This window comes from Saccopteryx bilineata, chromosome 9 (assembly GCF_036850765.1).
Source record: "Saccopteryx bilineata isolate mSacBil1 chromosome 9, mSacBil1_pri_phased_curated, whole genome shotgun sequence".
Lineage (NCBI taxonomy): Eukaryota > Metazoa > Chordata > Mammalia > Chiroptera > Emballonuridae > Saccopteryx > Saccopteryx bilineata.
Window position 1 is genome coordinate 33,121,773 of NC_089498.1, and position 22,329 is coordinate 33,144,101.

At 44.7% G+C, this 22,329-nt stretch overlaps 1 protein-coding gene across 1 annotated transcript in view; it reads left to right on the plus strand.

Moving 5' to 3' along the window:
• CDH13 (cadherin 13) overlaps nt 1-22,329 on the plus strand; it is a 1,138,640-nt gene that overhangs the window by 1,084,730 nt on the left and 31,581 nt on the right. Inside the window, exon 11 of the mRNA XM_066242281.1 lies at nt 17,282-17,424. Coding sequence (XP_066098378.1) covers nt 17,282-17,424 — 143 coding nt within the window. The remainder of the gene's footprint in view (nt 1-17,281; nt 17,425-22,329) is intronic.

A 22,329-nucleotide genomic window follows, 5' to 3' on the forward strand; every position in this document is an offset into this window, starting at 1 on the left:
CTGTAACCTTCCTAGATAAGAATAAGTGCAGCGTTCATTCGGAGACAATAGAAGTATTGATATGAAAACCCAAGCATAGAGCAAGGTGGTGTTCACTCATTCATTCATCGTTTATTCATTCATTCTTTTTTTTTTTTTTTTTTTTTTTTTAATTTTTATTAAGCTGGAAACAGGGAGAGACAGTCAGACAGACTCCCGCATGCGCCCGACCGGGATCCACCCGGCCCGCCCACCAGGGGCGGTGCTCTGCCCCCCAGGGGGCGATGCTCTGCCCATCCTGGGCGTCGCCATATTGCGACCAGAGCCACTCTAGCGCCTGAGGCAGAGGCCACAGAGCCATGCCCAGCGCCCGGGCCATCTCTGCTCCAATGGAGCCTTGGCTGCGGGAGGGGAAGAGAGAGACAGAGAGGAAAGCGCGGCGGAGGGGTGGAGAAGCAAATGGGCGCTTCTCCTGTGTGCCCTGGCCGGGAATCGAACCCGGGTCCTCCGCACGCTAGGCCGACGCTCTACCGCTGAGCCAACCGGCCAGGGCCTATTCATTCATTCTTCATTCATTTCTTCATTCATTCTTCATTCATTTCTTCCTTCCTTCATTCATTCATTATTGACCAGACAAGTATTGACCTTGGCCCATTCTGCTGCAGTCATTACAACTATGAATGAAGACCCTGTAGATGAGACTCAGAGAGTCCTTTGTTTGGCTCAGCATATGTCAAGCAGGTAAAAATGAAAGAAAATCAGACTACCTCTGCCATTTTGGGGCCCTCTGCAATTTTGTAGTAGCATATTCTGAAGAGCACCATGGGAAGGGTATTTGGATTTTGTCTTGTTTGGTTTGACTTTGCTTTAATAACCTTGGAAACCATGATAAACTCCCTTCCTTGGATATTTTTCTTATATCTAACAGCTTTGCTGAGAAATAATGTACATACAATACAACCCACTCACTTAAAATATATAATTCAATGGTTTTTTATATATATTAGAGAGTGGTGAAACCATCCCCACTGTCAGTTTTAGAACTTTTTCATCACTCTGAAACAAAACCCTGCCCCTTGGCCCTCGCCTCCATTCCCCTCCCCCCTTCCCCTGCCATAGGCATCTACTAATCTACTGTCTATCTTTATGGATTTGCCTAGTCTGGATATTGCCTAGGAATAGAGTCATATAACATGTCATCTCCTTAAAAAGACATTACCTTAGAAAGACATGAATGTAGGAATGCAAGCTGCATCATGTGTAGAGAAAAGACACCTCGTTCTCGTTTCTTTTCTCAACTTTATGAAACTTTCAAATGTACAGAAGTGTTGAAAGAATTTGACAGCAAGCATACATTTACCTGTCACCTAGATGCTACCACCTAGATGTTCTATTTGCTTGATCACAAACCTGTCCGTCCATCCCACGGGCCACCTCTTTGTCATGGGTTCTCTAGGGAGCAACTTCCAACCTTCCCATGTTGAGAAGAGAGAATATTCCATTTTTCAAAATAAAATGTCAACATCGGAGATTTTAAAAGTCAACAGTGTTAACAAATTGATATTAGAGCCTCTAAAAGGCACAATTATGTTCAAAGGCTGGAGAAAAGCTTAGACTAGCTTATCCAAGAGAGTGTGTAGGGAACACATGAGGGCCAAGGATGGCCCCGGTAGGAAATGACAGGTCCCCTGAGGGGACCAGCGAACAACCTGGCTTCACGGTGGACACAGGGAGAGGCCGAGACTGAAATAAACAATTTCAGAAAATGGTAGTGTTGTCCCCTCTGCTCATTTGCCCACTTTTGGGAAGGGGTTCAGTGGTTTATTTTAAGTATCAATTTTGCATCATGTCTTCGGAGGGAAGAATTGGAATCTGCCTGAGGAAAGGAAATTTTTTCTCTCTTGTGCCACAAAAGCTTTGTAGAAATGTGACCATACACAGAGCACAGCTCCTCCCGAGAGCAGGAGCCCCGCCTGCATGCAGCGTCAGGTGTCAGACTCCAAGGGGTCAGGAGCAGACATGGTGAGTGACAGAGCGTCAGGGCACCGGGCAGGCGTTGGGACCACCCGCCACTCACTCTCTGCCTGGGGAGCCCGTCCTTGACCTTGGGGTGTAAGTTGTTGGCGCACACACAGGGATCTGGGGAGAAGGTGCCTGATCTTACCCACTGGCCCCACAGCCACATGTGCACATGAGAGGTGTGACTCCAGAAGGTTGGATGACACTGGGCTGTGAGTGGTGTGTATGTGTGTCTGTGTGTGTGTTTGCGTTTTGTGAAAACACATTTAATTTGAGTTCCTATGAAGTGAAAAGTTCTTGGTGGACAGTTCAGTTGCTCCTGCCAGTATGTGCAAGGTAATTATTTTTAATGAGTGAACTAGCCATGATCTAAACTATATGAAAGCTTCTGTTGGAACAGGAATTCAAAAAGCTCATCTTAGTAATTTATCCATCAGTTACCCATGTTTACGGAATACTGGTGGATGCCTGGGGAGAAGAGAAAGTAGAGATTAATAAAATATGTCTCCATCAATGAACTCTGTCCAGAAGAAGGAAACATGCAATTACCACATGTCATCCTTGTTGTATAGACAAGTATGTATTAGAGTAAGCCATTATCAAATCGCTGACATGTGATGGGTTTTAACCAGTAAAATGGCAACTCCATGATTCAACCTCATATTTATACAGTATTGTATCAGTTTGCTAGGGCTGCCATAACAAAACACAGGGGGCTTAAACAACAGCATTTATCCCTCACAGTTATGGAAGCTGGAAGTTCATGATCAAAGTTTTTCTCAACATGGCCTTTCCACCTGACCAGGCAGTGGCGCAGTAATAGAGTGTCGGACTGGGACGTGGAGGACCCAGGTTTGAGACCCCAGGGTCACCAGTTTGAGCGCAGGCTCATCTGATTTGAGCAAAGCTCACCAGCTTGGATCCAAGGTAGCTGGCTTGAGCAAGGGGTTACTCGGTCTGCTGTGGCCCCACAGTCAAGGCACATATGAGAAAGCAATCAATGAACAACTAAGGCAGGGGTCCCCAAACTACAGCCCACGGGCCGCATGCAGCCCGCTGAGGCCATTTATCCGGCCCCCACCACACTTCCAGAAGAGGCACCTCTTTCATTGGTGGTCAGTGAGAGGAGCATAGTTCCCATTGAAATACTGGTCAGTTTGTTGATTTAAATTTACTTGTTCTTTATTTTAAATATTGTATTTGTTCCTGTTTTGTTTTTTTACTTTAAAATAAGATATGTGCAGTGTGCATAGGGATTTGTTCATAGTTTTTTTTATAGTCTGGCCCTCCAACGGTCTGAGGGACAGTGAACTGGCCCCCTGTGTAAAAAGTTTGAGGACCCCTGAACTAAGGTGTTGCAACGAAAAACTGATGATTGATGCTTCTCATCTCTCTCCATTCCTGTCTGTCTGTCCCTGTCTATCCCTCTCTCTCTGACTCTGTCTCTGTAAAAAAAAATTAAAAAAACAAAACAAAACAACCATGGCCTTTCTTTGGTGCATGCACACAGAGGGGGAGAGAGAAAATGAGAGAGAGAGAGAGAGAGAGAGAGAGAGAGAGAGAGAGAGATTGTTTTCTGGTGTCTCTTCTTATAAAGACACTAATTCAGATAGAGGGTGGCGGAGGACAATCTGACTTTGGGCGAGGGGTACGCAACATAATTTAATGACAAAATAACCTAGACATGTTTTCTTTGAATATATGTACCCTGATTTATTAATGTCATCCCATTACCATTAATAAAAATTTATTTAAAAAAAAAAAAAAGACACTAATTCAGTCAGAACAGGGCCCCCTCCTTGTGACCTCATTTAACCTTTATTACCTCCCTGGGGGACTCATCTCTACTGTGGGTTAGGGCTTCGATATATGGCTTGGGGGAGGGGGGGAGCATACAAACATTCAATGCATAATAAGGGTGTAATGACTATGTTATATGTGTGCATATATACCATATATAATGTTATATATCATATATAATGTAATACAAATATAGTTTTGTACATATATACATACACACACATGCCCAACATATATCTGGTATTTACACCATACACCAGGCACACACACATTATATACGTATTTGCTCATTCCTTCACCTATCTGTTCTGTTCGCCCATCCATGACTTAGGCCTGTGGTGGGCCAGACATGTGACTAGTCCCTGCCTCTAAGAACAGAGGGAGACAGTGCCTCCCCTGGGTACTCACCACCTCTTTGCTAAGTACGTACCAGCTGGTAAATGCCCTTGGGGAAGGGAAGTCTCAAGAGGGCAGGGAGCTTTCTGCCTCCTTCAGCACACTCTCCCCAGACCCTAGCGGAGCACTGGGTACATGGCAGGTATTTGTTCAAAAACTGTGGGTTGAGGGAGTGGGGAAAGTCAACACTCAAGGCTGAGAATGTGGTTCTGAGTGCTCTGTGGTGGGAACTAACCTGCCAGCTTGCTCCCACGGAGTAGCCAGCAGGATCACCTGCTTTGGAGGTGACCCCTATAGACTATGAGTCCTGCCAGGGACATCAGAAATGTGCTCCCAGGCAAGGTCTCTCCTCGCCAAGCCCAGACTTGCTTGATCCCAAGCACTGGCCTCGGTAAGGAGCCGTGTGTGCAGACTGTTCGCTGGTCGGACCCCGCCCCTCTCCTAAGCCAAGCTTGGCCGCCTGTGAGAGCCTCCTCCGTGGACGCTTGCCAGGCCGTGTTCACTGACCTTCAAGGTGGAAGGCAAGGCTTAGCCATCTATCTCACTGCAGCCCCTGTGGCAGCTGGCCTCCTTTATCGACTTCTTCTCGAAAGCGCCAATACGCTCTGGGTCTGAGCTGGGCTCGCAGACTCCAGTGCGGAAGCAAAGGCCACGGCACGTCAATTAATCACCCAATAGAAATAAACTCTGAGAACAGATGCGGAGGGATTGATTAACTCTCCCTACGGTCTTCAGACATCCCAATTTGCTGTCCCACTGAGCATGTTTCTCAAGACAACCCCCCAGGGAAACCGAGCGCCCGGCTCAGACGCCATGCCCACATCGGCTTCCGTGCACTAAAGCCGGACTTGACCTAGAGCTGTGCCACACTGAGACCTGCTCAGAGAGGCCCCTCGCCTGCGCCACGTGCTGTGGCAGGCCTTGACCATCCCAAATTCTGAAACACCAAGACGATTTTACTTCATATTATTTTGCTTTACAGCCTTGTAATAAAATGTTATTAGAGTTTGGTAATCAGCTGACTAAATGGGAATAATGGGCAGGCGATGGCCTCTTGAGCCAGAGGACATTAGGCTAAGAGTATCCATGTGCACGCAGGGCAAAGAGGAAGTCCAAGCCCCTGTCCTGGAAATCAGAAAAAGAGTGGCTGCTTTTATTTAAAGTTGGTCACCCCAAGTCTCCCAAAGAGGCTGTCTAGGGATCTCAGGCCCCTAAATACTGTACAGTGTCCGCTCTCTGCTCATGTGTTGACATTCCAGGAGACGCTCAGACCCTGGAAATCCTGCCACCACTCACCAGCCAGGGGTCCTGGGCCCAGCAAATAGGCCCGCAGGATGAAGGCTGATCAAGGGACAGCAGGGCCCGAGTGGCCTCCGTGGGGAGCAGGCTGCAGGGTCTGGGTGGCATGGGGCAGGGGCAAAGCTTGACTGAAATTCCTAACTCGATGGGTGGTGGGTGGGCCTTCGTGTCTGCCCCTGCCCTGGGCCCTGGGCATGCTATAAACATGTGCAGCAGCCACTGAAGACTCTCCCGTTAACTAAAGGAATAGGAATGTGAAAAGCTCTTTAAATAAGCCCAATAAGACAGCAGAGTCTTGTCATTGTTTTAGAAATGGACTAAAACAGAGGTGCTTGTTCAAGAGCAAAGGGGAGACTGGTGTCGAGGATCGAGACTTTAGTATCAACTATTTACATTTTTTTTTCCTGAAAATGTTTTATGGCCTCTGGTGAGTCAAGGTCTCCAGGGCCCTTGTTGGAAGCGTGTGAGCCTGAGGTAATTTCACAGGATGCATCTCAGCCACGGGCTCCATACCCCCAGAGTCCTGCCTCTACGCCTTTTGTCCAGCCTGTGCACTCTAAATCATGAATCCTTCAAGAACAGGGACCACCAACAGCTCTTCTTTAAAGAAGATAGTGGGAGAAAGGGGCCACTTACAGTGAATTGATTTAAAATGGGGGCCAACATCTGACTCAAAACCAAAATATATATATATATATATATTTGAGATCTTATTTTGGAAAGAATAAATGATGAAAATAAGTTTGTTTATAGGTTAGTGTGAACCCCAATCATAAGCTAATCTTAGCGTGAACATGGATTCTTTTGCTTTTGACATAACTTTTCCAACCACATCCATGATAGTACTCACTACACTTCACTCTCAACTTGGGCAGCGCATTTATCAAGAGGTATCTTTCCAGGCCATTCAAGGGCTTTGTCTGTCTTCCAGAGGGCCTCTCCTAATCCTTTTTCCTAAAACTGACTCCTTTTTGAGGCTCCTATAAACTCACTGTCCTCTCATTTCTTCCGCCATTGACTGGCTTCTCTCTGCTGCATTCTCGCGTGTCCTGGTGGGCTTAGGTCCCTGCCCTAGTCCAACATTGCTTTGAACCTCCGCCTGGCACCTTACATCTTTTGGGAGATTGGCAGTTGTACTCTCTGCTGTATTAGTGTTGTAGTGCTGACTCACTACATCTGCCGACCAGAGTTAAGTAGGGTAAAATGTCAGAGACAATTACATGTGGCCAGGAATTCATTCAAGGCATTACAGGGGAATAGTCAAATGATGAACAATCCTTGTATGAGTCTTCATGGCATGAGCCATTAGTGAACAAATGGGCGAATAGCCTCACACCAAGGAAAGCTTGCATCTACCAATTCATATCAAACTCCAGGTCATCCTGTTCTCTTTTCTTTTCTTTTTTTTTTTTTTTTTTTTTTTTTTGAGAGAAAGAGAGAGATAAGGACAGACAGACAGAAAGAGAGCAAGATGAGAAGTATCAACTCATAGTTGTGGCACCTTAGTTGTTCATTGATTGCTTCTCATATGTGCCTTGACTGGGGGGCTCCAGCCAAGCCATTGACCCCCTCGCTCAAGCCAGCAAGCTTGGGCTTTTAGCCAGCGACCTTTAGGCTCAAGCCAGTGACAATGGGGTCATGTCTATGATCCCACGCTCCAGCCAGTGACCTCATATTTAAGCTAAAACCCTTACACCCAAGCCAGTGACCTTGGTGTTTCAAACCTGGATCCTCAGCATCCCAGGCCAACACTCTATCCACTGAGCCACCATCTGGTCAGGCCATCCTGGGCATTTCTAAGTGCAATTTCTAGTGCTTGGAAAAAACCACCCAGCATGGATATGCAGATGTAAAATTTAACCCTGACCTGACAGGTCCCATAGGAGGAGCCGGGCTTGATCATTAGTAATGAAATTAATAATAATGATCATGAACAATGAAAACCATCTTAGTTGCATTTTTAAAGCACCTGTTTAATAATTTCACCAACACTGAAGTGTTGACTCATGTTTTTTTTCATCTAGAGTTGACAGGTGTGTTCTTGGATTTCAGAAATTTGAAGTTTCTTAAGTCTCATCCTGTTGTTAAAAGAGCCACATTTTAGTTACTTTGTCAAGGTCCCAGTTTCCCAACTTTTCTGACATTGTTAAAATTCGTGGGTTTACAGATTGTTTTTGTATGTTTTTCTGTATTTCCTTGTGATCAATTGGCCTGAAGCAATAACGAGAGGACCTTTAAAAAAGTTAGAAGCGGCCCTGGCTGGTTGGCTCAGTGGTAGAGCGTCGGCCTGGCGTGCAGAAGTCCCAGGGTCGATTCCCGGCCAGGGCACACAGGAGAAGCACCCATCTGCTTCTCCACCCCTCCCCCTCTCCTTCCTCTCTGTCTCTCTCTTCCCCTCCCACAGTGAGGTTCCATTGGAGCAAAAGATGGCCCGGGCGCTGGGGATGGCTCCTTGGCCTCTGCCCCAGGCGCTAGAGTGGCTCTGGTCGCAACAGAGCGACGCCCTGGAGGGGCAGAGCATCGCCCCCTGGTGGGCAGAGCATATAGCCCCTGGTGGGCGTGCCAGGTGGATCCCGGTTGGGCGCATGCGGGAGTCTGTCTGACTGTCTCTCCCCGTTTCCAGCTTCAGAAAAATACAAAAATAAATAAATAAATAAATAAGTAAGTAAGTAAGTAAGTTAGAAGCAGCACTCTGAAAACTTCACTTCCTTTTTTTAATAACCGCTACATTTGCAGAGGTTTCAAACACAGGGTGGGAGACTTTGTAACTCATCTTTGGGAATGACTTTGCAAAATGGGGATGAAGGCCAGACTAGAAAGAGCTTGGTCACAGCCAAGTCCTGTCCCAGGCACAAAAAGGCCCTATCACAGCCCACGTAAGGAGACTGGTGGTTAACCTCAACACAGGATTAATGTTGCTCAGACAAGAAAGTGGGCGTGGCTTTTGCCGGGAGAAGAGAGAAGCCAACTTGCCCCGCCTCGAACCGGGGGTGGGGAAGTGTTTAGAGATGGTGTGCAAGGTTGCTGGTAAGTAGCTGGTGCTCAAGGAACGCCAGGTCCCTTCTGTTTGCCAGGGAGGGCTCGGTGCATCGAGGCTCCCAATGGAGGAGCCGGTACAGGAATGGCAGGAAGGGTTTTCTGCAGCCACACACCCAATTCATGATACTCAAGTGTAGTCAGCAGCAGATGCGCTGGAGCCTCGCCCTTTCTCCCGCTAGCGAAGACAGAAAGCGACTGAGTATGATTTTTTCTAGTAAATCATTCTCAGACCTCAGTTACTCTTGATATCTTCATCCCAGTATTTTGTCCCACAATAAGTCTCTAAGTTTGTCTTAAATGTTGTCAATATAAGCTTTCGAATAAAAGAACAGCTTACACCAGTATTATTTGAGAATCTCTAATGATGAATTTCTAAATTCAGACACATGTGCTATATATTAAACCTTTCCCAAATGTGTATGATTTTTTTTATAAACAGAAATATTTTGAGGAAGTGTTACATCAATTTAATGGTGAGCGATTTTTGTTTTTTGTTTTGTTTTGTTTTTTGTCTTTTGGGGGGAAAGTTACCATTCTGTAAATTCCAATCCTTTGTTTCTGAATTATCCCCAAGAAAAAGCCAGCCACAGGACCTAGCCCCAGGGTTTCACACCCAAGGTTAATCATATGAATAGAATGGAGGTTCTCCATTTGGTGAATCAGAACCACAAGAACTTGGTAAAAATCAAAAGGCCCTATCATACTCAACAGTCTGATAAATGTCACAATTGGAGAACCAATTGAATAGAAAAATCATCAACCTTCATGGGCTCCTTTCAAGGCAAACAAAATATAGAGACTGTATTCAGGAGACAGAGATCTGCATTGAAACCAGTTTCATTTAAAAGCTCTATGATGTGGGTAAGCCACTGGCCCATTCTGAACCTTTGTTTCCTCATCTGTAAAACTGGGGTAAGATCTACCTCCGTGGCTGATGGGATACATTGTGTGGCTCCTCAGCAATCCATGAATGTGGGCCTCCAGTTCTAGATCCAACAGGAAGTGAGTACTAAAAATAGAAGAACTTTCTCTGCACACAGGTGTGATGTGAGGGAAATTGCCTTCACGGTTCTAATCACAAGTGAAATTAAATAACCATTTGGACAGTTACTAATTAGCATCCTCTCTCCCTGCTTCAGTAGAAGTTCCAACAAAACAGGGAATCCACTGTTGCATACCTAACACAGCACTCGGCACCTGGCATGTGAGACACCCAGTAACAGTCACACAATACGAGTGAGCGGACAGTATGGTCACATCAAAAACATACATGTATGCACTTATACATCTCATAGGCTAGAAGCCTCTAGGTTAAAACTTTAATAGTGCTTATTTCTGGAGGTAAATGAAGGAGATTTTCCTTTTCTTTTTTTCTGCTCATCTATATTGTTGGAATTCTCCGCATTGAACCCAGAAGGCCTAATCAGTGTGTCGTTAGGGGAACGTGACAGGGGTTGAAGCCAGCTACCGCCTTGCCTAACAGAGCATGTTCCTTTGTGATTTCCAGCTTCCTCAAGGGTTTTGACACGTGTTCTCTAGGATTAAAATGGTTTTAGGAGAAATGAGAATTAAATGTTTTCTAAAAATAAGTAGGAATTTGATCCACCAGTTTCCTCATTCTGATGATGAACCATGCGCAAAAGAGCTAACAGAGCAGGCCTGAGACTGCTGTCCCTAGAAAGGCCTGCTTGCAAGGCTGGCCCCTGGCTAGTGTCTGGAAACTTGGAGGGTTTCTGGAGGGTTCCCACCACTCTTACTGATAAGAGGGGCTCGCTGTGCCTACAGTGTGCAAATGAATATGGTTTATGCCAAATGCATGCTTTCTTTCCGGAAGTCGGGGATGATTTTGCTACATATCAGGCAAAAGATGCCCAAGTGGCCAGCCCCACAAAAAGCCCTAGGCACTGAGTGTCTAAGTGTCCCTGGTGCACAACACTTTACACGTGTCATCATAACATTCTGGGGGAATTGTGCACGTCCTGTGTGCCTGCACTGGGAGAGGACCCTGGGAGCTGGCGCCTGGTCTCCGCTACTTCATCCCACGCTCCGCCCTACGCTGATCTTGTCTGCCTCCACTCACGGTGATAAATCTGAGCCATTAGTATAACTGCATCCTGAATCCTGTAGGCCCTTCTAGCAAGTCAGTGAACCCAGGGTGGTCTTTAGTACCCTGATGCACAGACTAATCTAACTAAGCCCCTGGCGACAGCATGTCTGAGGTCTGAACCCACAGAAGGGGTGTGTGGAGCAGCGTTTAGGTGGGAGTATGGCTATAACAAAATGGAAAGATGATCCGATGGCCCTTTTGAGAGAGAGGCCTATACATGGGGACAATGTGGACAGGAACCTCAGGATGAAATTCTTTAGAATTCTGGGTCCCCCAGGATATGCCAGTCAAAGCATGTTGAAGAAGCTTATACTTTCATTCACTCATTCAGTCATTTGACAACTGAAGGCCTACTCAGTGTGTGCCAGGCACTCTTCTGGGCACCAGAGATGGAGGGTTGGATAAGATAGATGATAGATAGATAGATAGATAGATAGATAGATAGATAGATAGATAGATAGATGAGGTCACTGTCCCAAGGAGCTGACATTGTAAATTGGAAAGCCAGCCAGGGTTGGAGGCAGACTTCAGAGAGGGTGATCAGCATTGATCTCCACGGGAAAATAAAGGCCTCTATTGGGGCTGAGACCTCCATGACAGTAAGACAAACTTGAGGAAATCTAAGGAGACAAGTGGGAAATCTGCGAATCAAGCAAGGAAGTCTGGAGACTAGAATGAACTTGCTATTTTCAAGGAGCAAAAGGAAAGCCCATGTGTCCAGAGCTCAGGAAAAGTGAGGAAAGAAGCAGGAAATGAGGGTGGCGAGTTAGGCAAGCCCTTGAAGACCATGGTCAGGAGCTTGGATTTTATTCTATGCCCAAAGGGAGGTCGTTGGAAGAGTCTAAGCAGGGACTCACAGAATATGATGTAAAATTGCAAGCAATCACCCTGGTTGCTCTTGGGAAAATGGAGTGTGATAAGTAGAACAGAAGCAGAGAGTCAGGTGCAGTGTAGCAGTCTAAGCAAAAGACGGTCCCTGGTGGTCTCACCTCCTACTTACTACAACAGACCAGAGATAAGGGGCTTACATCAAACCAACCGTGGTCTTGCAGGGGTGGTAGGTGATCTAAGGCAGTGGTCCCCAACCCCCGGGGCTACTGACCGGTACCGGTCCGTGGGCCATTTGGTACCAGTCTGCAGAGAAAGAATAAATAACTTACATTATTTCCGTTTTATTTATATTTAAGTCTGAACGATGTTTTATTTTTAAAAAATGACCAGATTCCCTCTGTTACATCCATCTAAGACTCACTCTTGACACTTGTCTCGTAAGTTTGACAATTATATTTAGAAATACCACAGTTTTTACACCGGTTGCATAATTTTATTTTGTGCATTTATCTGTCCCACCCTAAAGGCCGGTTCGTGAAAATATTTTCTGCCATTAAACCGGTCCGTGGCCCAAAAAAGGTTAGGGACCACTGATCTAAGGCATTGCTTGTTTTCATGGTAGGCATCCGAATGTCTGGAGAGAACCAACCTAGCCATGGTCCTCGTGCCATCACAAGATGGTCAGAATTGTACTCTAGTAGAGCCTCATGCAAGATGACCACCAGGGGCTCTGAGATGCTGGGGTGAGGGTGTCCAGAGAAGGGTCTAGAGATGTCAAGAGCTCCTCCCCTGTCCCAGCTGTTATTGAGCCATGGACGGTTGTAGGCCACACTGGGCTAGGCTAGGCCAGCTCTCTCCTCATCCTTCAAACCCTAAGAGGTCCTACGCAGGCCACTTTCTGGACAACTGTTCTTGTCCATCTCTATTGGTTGTGGCATCTCCCCATGCCTGGGAAGTCCTTCCTGCTGCTAACACTGCTTTCTTTCACTCTGGTTCCCTGGAAGAAGGAGAGAATGCAGCCTCTGGTGTCTCCACATGCCCTGTGACGGGCTCTGGCTAGCTAACGGAACCAGGATTCTGGGATTCACTGGCCTTTCAATCTCTTCTGTATCTTTGTCAAAAGACTTGTAACGTGCCTTTTTCTTTATACACCAAGCCATAGCCATGTGCACTATTTTAAACCAGTGTATTTGCTTCAACTGAGAATCCTATTACTTTCTAGTTCTGTTTTTAAATCAAGTGGTTGATTTTTAATCAGCTATTTTATCGAATGCAGGCTGGAATTAAATGGGGAGCTGAGTGTATGCTTACTATTTCCTTTCTTCCCTGTGGTTTTGCAGCGTGGTCTGCTTCCTTCAGGGGAAATATAAAATCCCACTTCATTTCCCTTTTCTTCATTTTCATTTTCTGGGCTCTTATAGTCTTCCCCATCCTTAGTGACTCCTTTTTGAGAATGAGCTGCAATTAGGCTCATATGTTGGGCCCCAAAAATGAACCCTCCCTATAATACCTGACATCAGCCAGGATTTTTCTGCTGGTTTCCCAATTAGTGTTTGCTCTTGACCAGTGCTCCCATTATTGTAATATGTCTACAAAGCCCTGGGGATCGTGGGCTGGCTTGCTTTGGCACCAGCCCAAATCAGCTCCCCAAAGGAATCCGTGCCACCAGTCTGTGAATAGACACCAAGACCTTTTTAATGCATTTGCATATATTCTAATATGTCCAACTGTCAAAAGACATCAGGAAGATACCCAATCTAGTCTTTTCCCAAATGGATAACAAGTCAACACAACGTATTGGATGATCTAGCTTTCCCAAACAATCACACATGCCACTTACATCAAATATTAGCTTTCCAAACATATATGGATCTACGCAGTATATATAATGATATATAAAAATCTATCTCTATATCTTAGATATATGATATTAGCTATCTATATCTACTTCTATCTATCTAGAACTTGCCCATTTCCAATGTTCCATTACATGGCATTAATCCATTTAGCTGTTCCTGTATTAATAGTACTATATTATTTAGTAACATTTTTAATCTAAAATAAAAGGAAGGTTATACTAACCCATGTGGTTTGGATACCTGGGCTGAACAAACATGGATCCCCACAGCACAGAGCCTCAATCCAAGAAGCTTGCAGATGGAGGCGCGTTAAACCTTTGAGTCTCCTCTTCCTTCCCACCTCTACCAGGGCCCCCTTAGGGCGAGCCCACAGCCCCTGGCTCTGAAAGTTCTTCCCAGCAACACCTGGCCCTGGCCTCTCTCCTGGCCGCTTCCTTCCTGCACTGCTGGGGCCGCGCTGAAAGTAAGCCCGCTTCCAGGGAGGGGTGTGGGTCGAGCACCATTAGATGGCCCATCCCCAAGCCCCACACTGCCTGATCCTGCTAATCAGCCTGCCTGGCATCTTGAAAGAGGCAGAGCTTTGGCAAGCGCTCAAGCAGCCCCTGGGAAGCTACATTACAGGCTGAAATGAGTCCTGGTTTTAATTTGCTTTTTTCTTCCCCTGTAACAAGCGAAGTTCACATTACAGAGAAATTGCCCGGAAATTCCAATTTAATAAGGTATATGCATTTTTCAGGCCTAGAAGCACAGAAAACAGGCCAGGCGCTGGTATTTTTTACACCAAAAGTTTTATTAAAGAGACAGCTTTGAAAATGTCAGAAACGGACGTGGAGTGCCAGGCCAATTGGTCAGAAGGGCTGATCTGACAGGAGGGCCTGTCAGCCGGGAAGTGGGAGAGCAGCTGGCGGGTGGTCTTGAGCCGCTCTCCCCTGTGGCGAGAAAGTGCCATGCTGGGGAAGATGACACCTACGTTCAGGGCCTTCCCCCAGCGATTCGTTTGGATTGCATGGACGCAGCGTCACCCAGCACTGGACACTTGGGAATGCTCAGGGAACGGAGTGTGCCCTGCCTTTCTCCACGGCTGTGACAGAGAAAGCACGTTGGCCTCAGGGAGATTAGGACACGGGCAAGCCTCCCAAGGTCTGCGATGGGAAGAGGCACCAAATAAAATAACAGAGGGAAACACAAAAGGCCCTGTGAAGTAGACCGGCAATGGACCCCAAATTATTTTTTTTTTTCTAAGAAACTTATTTATTTATTTATTTTATTTTTTACAGAGACAGAGAGAGAGTCAGAGAGAAGGATAGATAGGGACAGACAGAAACAGAGAGAGATGAGAAGCATCAATCATCAGTTTTTCGTTGTGACATCTTAATTGTTCATTGATTGCTTTCTCATATGTGCCTTGACCGTGGGCATTCAGCAGACCGAGTAACCCCTTGCTCAAGCTAGTGACCTTGGGTCCAAGCTGGTGAGCTTTTGCTCAAACCAGATGAGCCCGCGCTCAAGCTGGTGACCTAGGGGTCTTGAACCTGGGTCTTCCGCATCCCGCATCCCAGTCCGACGCTCTATCCACTGCACCACCACCTGGTCAGGTCCAAATTATTTTTTTAAGGGAGAAAATAGTGCAAAGCTCTCCTGTAAAAACACCCGACCCCTTGCTTGCACTGGGGATGTGACACGTGCAGGCCGAACCGCCCTGGGCACTGTTGTTAAGGGACAGCTGCCAAGGTAACGTCTGAGAGCGTCTCACTGCATTGTAACAACTTCTCATACGACAGGAGAAGCAAACGTGCTCATTGCACTGCAAACCCGTAGCAGCATAAGACCAAAACCGACAGAGGGAGAAACCAAGAGCGCTGTTTCTCTGCCAATGTGAAAAGCTGTACTATTTCCGTTTTTATTTACAGTCTAAACTCTGAGTCGAGTAATCAGGGAATAAATTATGGTCCAATTAAATTTTTCATTATTTCAAATATGTTAAACCACCACAAATCACTCCTAGAGCAAGGGTGACCATGTTACCTAATAAGATGGGGAACAAATGTTAGCCTTCTTGGCATTTTCTGTTTTCGTAATTGTTGCAACTGAAAGAGAAAGAATGTAATGATGTTTATGGGGCAGTCAGTAACTGCCAGACATTTGGCTTGGCCCCGGGGATGCAGGATGGCCGACACCTGGTCCTGGGCATATGTAACACACTGTCTGCTGGTTAGGGTCCCACACGCACCTGTGCTGAATTCCACTTCACCACTTCTAGGCTGCTTTTGGCAAGTTGCTAAGCCTCTCTGAATCTTGGTTATCTTCTCTTTAAAACAGGGATGATACCCACTTTATTTGGTTGTCGTGAACCACAAAAATAAAAACGATGCTGAATCATTTAGCACAGAGCCTGGCACAATAGGCATGCAGTGGTTTAGCCAACTTGAACCTCTCTCTGACAGCAAAAAGCTCAGTTTTATGGAAGTGGCAGACCCCCAAGGGCACATATTATATTCTGACAGGCATTTTAATCTATGCATGGACCCAGCAAGGACCTAGAGGAAAGAATGCCTGAGTCTCATACTGGAGAATGACTGGGGGACTCAGACACTGGACCAAGAGGAGACACTTCAGCTGGGTCTTAGAAGAGAGAAGGAGTTTGCAGGTAGAAGTGTGAATTGCAGTCAAAATGAAAGACGGGTGTTTGCAGAGTAGTTCATTCTCAGGAGTAGTACATTTCTTCTGTTTTTAAGAAATATGAAAATGATCACCGAGGCAGCAAGGGAGTGTCGAGGAACCTGTTAGCCTCATCCATTCTCTCCATCTGTTCCCCGTCACTGTTTCGGCTTCAGAGTGCTGTTTTCCCCAGGGCTCTGCTGAGTTGGAAGTTCCAAAGCATTCTGAGGGACAGTGCAGATCCCACCAAAAGTGAGCACACTGGGCTTGACCCCAGCGGGCCACTCACACACACATCTGTGGTGTGACTCTGGTGACAGCACTCAGTGCTCTGCATGGAGCACACGCTTCCTGTCAGGCTCATTGTGCCCTCAGCAGCCCCATGAGGTCACTGGGATCATCTCACCTCACAGAGGAGGAAACAGAGACGTCACTGGTCCAAGGTCACACATTTAGAATCGAGGTCTTTTTCACTCCAGGGTCCATGATTTTAACTGACAACATGTGTGTTTGGGCAGAGTCAGCGTGGAGTCTGAGAGCCAGGCCCAGGCACTAGACAGCCAGGGTTCAAATCCTAGCACTGCCATGCACTAGTCATTGACCTCAGTGAAGCTGTCTCTCTGGTTTCATTTTCTATTTGGGGGAGTTCTTTTTGGTTTTGTTGTTGTTTTGTTTGTTTTTGTAAAGGAATATTATTTATTTTTTTCCTTGGCAAAGGTCACATGCTAGATTTTTAAAAAACAAAATAGAAAGTCTACTTAAAAGCTCTTATTTTAAATATACAAGTAGGTTTAAAGTGATAGAAGTTCTGTGAGAAGTAAGAAACCTACAAAAAATTAAAACAATTAGACGATCTATAACAGGGGTCCCCAGACTTTTTACACAGGGGGCCAGTTCACTGTCCCTCAGACCGTTGGAGGGCCGGACTATAAAAAAAAACTATGAACAAATCCCTATGTACACTGCACATATCTTATTTTAAAGTAAAAAAACAAAACAGGAACAAATACAATTTTTAAAATAAAGAACAAGTAAATTTAAATCAACAAACTGACCAATATTTCAATGGGAACTATGCTCCTCTCACTGACCACCAATGAAAGAGGTGCCCCTTCAGAAGCACAGCAGGGGCCGGATAAATGGCCTCAGGGGGCTGCATGCGGCTGTGGGCCGTAGTTTGGGGACCCCTGATCTATAACATCCAGCATCCTCTCAATTTCCTCTCTGAAAATGTCTTGAACCTGTTTTGAATGTAATCTGATGCTGTTTGGGTTTTTGTGTTTTTTTTTTCCAGGTATTCTGTCTACAAGGATCCTGCAGGCTGGCTGAATATCAACCCCATCAACGGGACAGTGGATACCACGGCTGTGCTGGACCGTGAATCCCCGTTTGTCCACGACAGCGTGTACACTGCGCTCTTCCTGGCCATCGACAGTGGTGAGTAATTTTTGAAATGCCATCAGGTATATACTTTCCAGTTAGAAATATATCTTTACATTTTTACATGTATTCTGCTATGCCCAGGGCTATTTTTAGGAAGAATGTAAGTAAGTGGAGGCAGGGAAAGCTCATGCTGAAACACAGTGAGTCAGAAACATCCCCAAGTCTCAGCCTTTGTTAAACTGAGGATGCCAACTTGATGTCTTTCCTCTTTTTTTTTTTTTTTTTTTTTTGCATAATTATGCATAGCGCCTCCTTTTCACTTTCAAGCTGATCCTGGAAATGGTAACCAAACATTTGGTCATCCTATTGGTATGTCACCTTAGCTGATATCCAGGGTTTATTTCTCTTTTTATCAAAGGATATTTGTATCTATTTATATTTTTTATTAATTGAACTTATTGGGGTGACATTGGTTAATTAAATTATATAGGTCTCAGGTGTATAATTCCATAATCCACCATCTGTATATTAAATTGTGTGTTCACCACCTCAAGCCAAGTCTCCTTCTATCGCCATTTATGCCCCTTCACCCTCTACTACCCACCCCACCCCCCGGTAATCACCATGCTGTCGTCTGTGTCTATGAGTTTGGCATGGGGGTTGCTTAATCCCTTCACCTTCTTCATCCAACCCCCCAGGCTCCCCTCCCCTCTGACAGCTGTCTGCCTGTTTTCTATCTACAAGTCTGTTTCTATTTCGTTTGTCACTTTATTTTGTTCATTAGATTCCACGTATAAGTGAAATCATAATGGTACTTGTCTCTCTCCCTGACTGGCATATTTCTCTTAGCATAATACTCTCCTTGTCCATCCATGCTGTCACAGAAGTTAAGCTTTCCTTCTTTTTATGGTTGCATAGTATTCCATTGTGTAAATGTTCCACAGATTTCTTTTTATCCACTCATCCACTGACGGGCACTTGGGCTGCTTCCAAATCTTGGCTACTGTAAATAACACATTGTAAATGAACACAGGGGTGCGTATATTCTTTTGAATCAGTGTTTTTGGTTTCTTCAGCTATAGTCCCAGAAATCGAATCACTGGGTCATAAGGCAGTTCCATGTATAATTTTTTGAGGAAACTCCATACTGTTTTCCACAGTGGCTGCACCAGTCTGCACTCCCACCAACACTGCATGAGGGTTCTCTTTTTTCCACACCCTCTCCAACACTTATTGTTTGTTGATTTATTGATGACAGCCATTCCTACGGTGTGAAGTGCTATCTCATTTCAGTTTTAATTCGTATTTCTCTGATTGGTGATGCTGACCATCTTTTCATGTCTATTGGCCATCTGTATGTCCTGTTTGGAGAAGAGTCTATTCAGGTCCTTTGTCCATTTTTTAATTGGATTGTTGATTTTTTGGTGTTGAGTTATATTCATTGGCAAATATGTTCTCCCATTTAGTGGGTTGTCTTTTCATTTTGTTAATTGTTTTCTTTGCTGTAAAAAACTATTTAGTTTGATGTAATACCATTTATTTATTTATTTTCTTTTGTTTTCCTTGCCCAAGAAGATATATAGGAAAAAATATTGCTATGAGAAATGTTTGAGATTTTAGTGCCTATATTTTCTTCTAGGATTTTTATGATTTTAAGTCTTACATTTAGGTCTTTAATCCATTTTGAGTGTATTCTTGTGTATGGTGTTAGAAGGTGGTCTAGTTTCATTTTTTTGCATGTATCTGACCAATTTTCTCAACATCATGTATTAAATAGACTATCTTTACCCCACTGTATGTTCTTGCCTTCGTTGTCATATATTAATTGACCATAAAGATGTGGGTTTATTTCTGGGCTCTCTGTTGTGTTTCACTGATCTACATTTCTGTTGTTATGCCAGTACCATGCTGTTTTGATTACTATATCCTTGTAGTATAATTTGATATCAGGTAGCATGATTCCTCCAACTTTGTTCTTCTTTCTCAAGACTGCTATGACTGACTATTCAGGGTACAAATTTTTGGGACATCTGTTCTAGTTCTGAAAAATACACCACCAATATCTTGATAAGAATGATCTTTCATCTTGGTTTCATGCTCTTATCTGCAGGGAAGGGTCTTTTAATGCAAATTGAAAGTCCCAGATGGCACCACCAACCCTGATGATGAAATTGTTCCCACAGCTTTTATCCCATTATGTTATGCTGCCATGGAAAGCATATACAGTAGTACCTTGAGATACGAATTTAATTCGTTCTGCAACCGAGCTCGTAAGTCAGTCAACTCGTATATCAAACTGCCGATACTAGACCCGTGTGCCACACGCCTACTAGTGGCAGCTTCCTGAATCACAACTCATATCTCAGAATTTTGATCGAATCTCAAACAAAAATATGGACTGAGTCACAGCTCGTATCAAAAAAAAAATTTGTATGTTGCTCTGTTCGTATCTCAAGGTACCACTGTACTATTCTATTATGCTACTGTATCAGGTGGACTTGGATCATAGCTTCATAATCACAAAACAGTTGCTCATCATTCAAAAGCTAATAATCAAAGTCTTTGTGCCAGACACCATTCTAGGTGCTGGAGCTATGGCAGTGAACAAACAGGACTGACTGTCCTCATGCAGCTGGCCTGATTTGGGACAAAGGGAAAGATGAGTAAACTACATAATATACTTCTTTTGGAAAATGAAAGCATACTCTTTATGTATGAAACAGAGAAACAGAAAAAAAGAGAGAACAGATGTCAGAATGCTCTAATTTTAACCAGGCAGCCCAGGAGAGCCTCAGCAAATAAGTGACATTTGAGTAAAAACATGAAAAAAAAAACTGGAGCAGAAAGACTGGAGGATACACGAGGGACATGGGGAGGCAGGTCACGTAGGGTTGTGTACTTTGTGTGAAAAGCGACACCACAGCCAAGTTCTGAGTAGAGTTCAAAGTGCCATGATCGGTCTGTTGCTCTGTTGAGATCAGATGTAGAGGACAATTGGCAGAAGTAGGGATACCGCACAGGTGACTGATGATACTGATGATAATTTAGGCAAGATGGTGGCTTAGACCAAGAACGAAGGAGGGATGAAAAGGGATCAGATTGTGAGTATATTCTATGTGGTTTGGACACAAAGCTAACAGCGTTTGCCATTGGCTGAGATAGGGTATCAGAGTTGTTTTGGTGGTATGCTAAGCCGAGAGATCTATTGTCTCAAGCACAAAAGAAGTTCTGCTCTCCCTATTATTCCTAAAAGCCAGGTGTTCAAAGCTGAAAATTCAGTCTTGAGTCCTATACATCAAAATGAATAGTTATAGGGTTCTTTATGTGCACCCTTCATTATCCTCAGTAATGTGCGAACTAAGAATTCTCAGTCCTCATCTCTACAGCCTGGGTACTCACACACAGACCAAATTGGAAAGCACATGTCTAAGAAGTAAGGCATCAGTGTGGCAGACAATAGGCAGAGATGGCTTCAATGAAGTCAACCTTTGAGTTAGCTTTGAAAGACAGGAAGGTTTTGGATAAGTGGCAGGGTCAGGAAGTGGAGATGACTGAGAGTATAGAGAAGAGGAATCAAAACGAGGGAGGAGTATGCCATGGGAAGCGAGAAATGGAAAGAGGAAAGGTGTATCCACTGTGAGTGAATATATAGACCATTTATTTCAATAGATGTGGAAAAGCCATATCTTAAAAGCATCTCATAATCCAGACAAGTCATTTGCTAGAACAAGCAACAGAAAGATCTCATAAACTGTTGAGGAGGAAATTGATGTGGTGATGTAGCAGCCAGACATCCATCCACAGAGAATGGAACACAGCTGCTGGGTCCTGGAAACTCCAAGATAAATAATACATGGTCTTGTGAAATAATGAGTTATTTGGAGAATTACCTTAGTGAACAAAAGATTGTGCTAGGCTATCAAAACTGTTCTGATGGAACTAAGCCCAGAGGGGCCCCTCGTCCAGCCTCAGGGATGGTCCCGGGAACATCTTGGTTGAAGGGATCTCTAAATGGAGTGAGTGGTAAAGGATAAGTTGATAAAAGGTAAGTCATTCTTATAGGAGCCTGAAAGAATATGGATACGTGGAACACTGAAAATTTGGTCAGCATTACTGGAGCCAGCATGGTAGGCTCCATGTGCGCAGAGATGAGGGCAGAGAAGCAGGAAGGCACCTGACTATTCTAAGGTTAGAATAGGTCTTGTGTTGAATGCCCAGCTCGTATCACGATGCCTGACTTAGCGCAGGTGCTCACATATCTAGCAGGTCATGAGATGCCCCGTATGCTGTGCCAACGAGTTTGACTTATGTTGCTTACTGGCCTTCAGAAGAAGCTTTGAGGAGGGGTTTCTTGATCTTGTAATATTGGATTATGTGGGTGTATTCAGACTCTGAAAATTCTTCAAGCTATGTATTAATGGAAACATTAGCATTTCTATATTTCAATAAAAACGTAACAAAAATAATCACTACACAGAGAGCATGTACCTGGTCCACTGTGCCTTCCTCAGGAAGACTGCAACCATGTATGTATTCCCTCAGTACCATTTACCCTAGAGATAGATTCTCAGCGTCTTATCATTCTCAGGAAGCACAGTCCTCAGCTGCTGATGGGCCAGAAAAGGTGAGCTCTCAAGAGGAGGTCTGCAGAGAGAACAAAGCCAAGCCTGCACTCTGCAGTCCTACGGAGGCAGATGCACGCCGTCCTAACTTGTTAAACAGCAGCTCTAGCAAGCCAGTTCAGAACAACGGTAAAGTAGCACCAGAAGAGAATGTTCTCCCAGGAACCTCTAGAGACTAGAAGCTGTGAGATCAGAATGGTAGCTGCACAGGGGCAGTTGGACGAAGGGCTAAAAACCTGTTCTGGGTTTAAAAGAAATAAAAAGCCCTTTGGACCTTGGGACCCCAGAGCTAGCCTAGATAGATTCTAGAATCACACTTCATAATAATATTGATAAT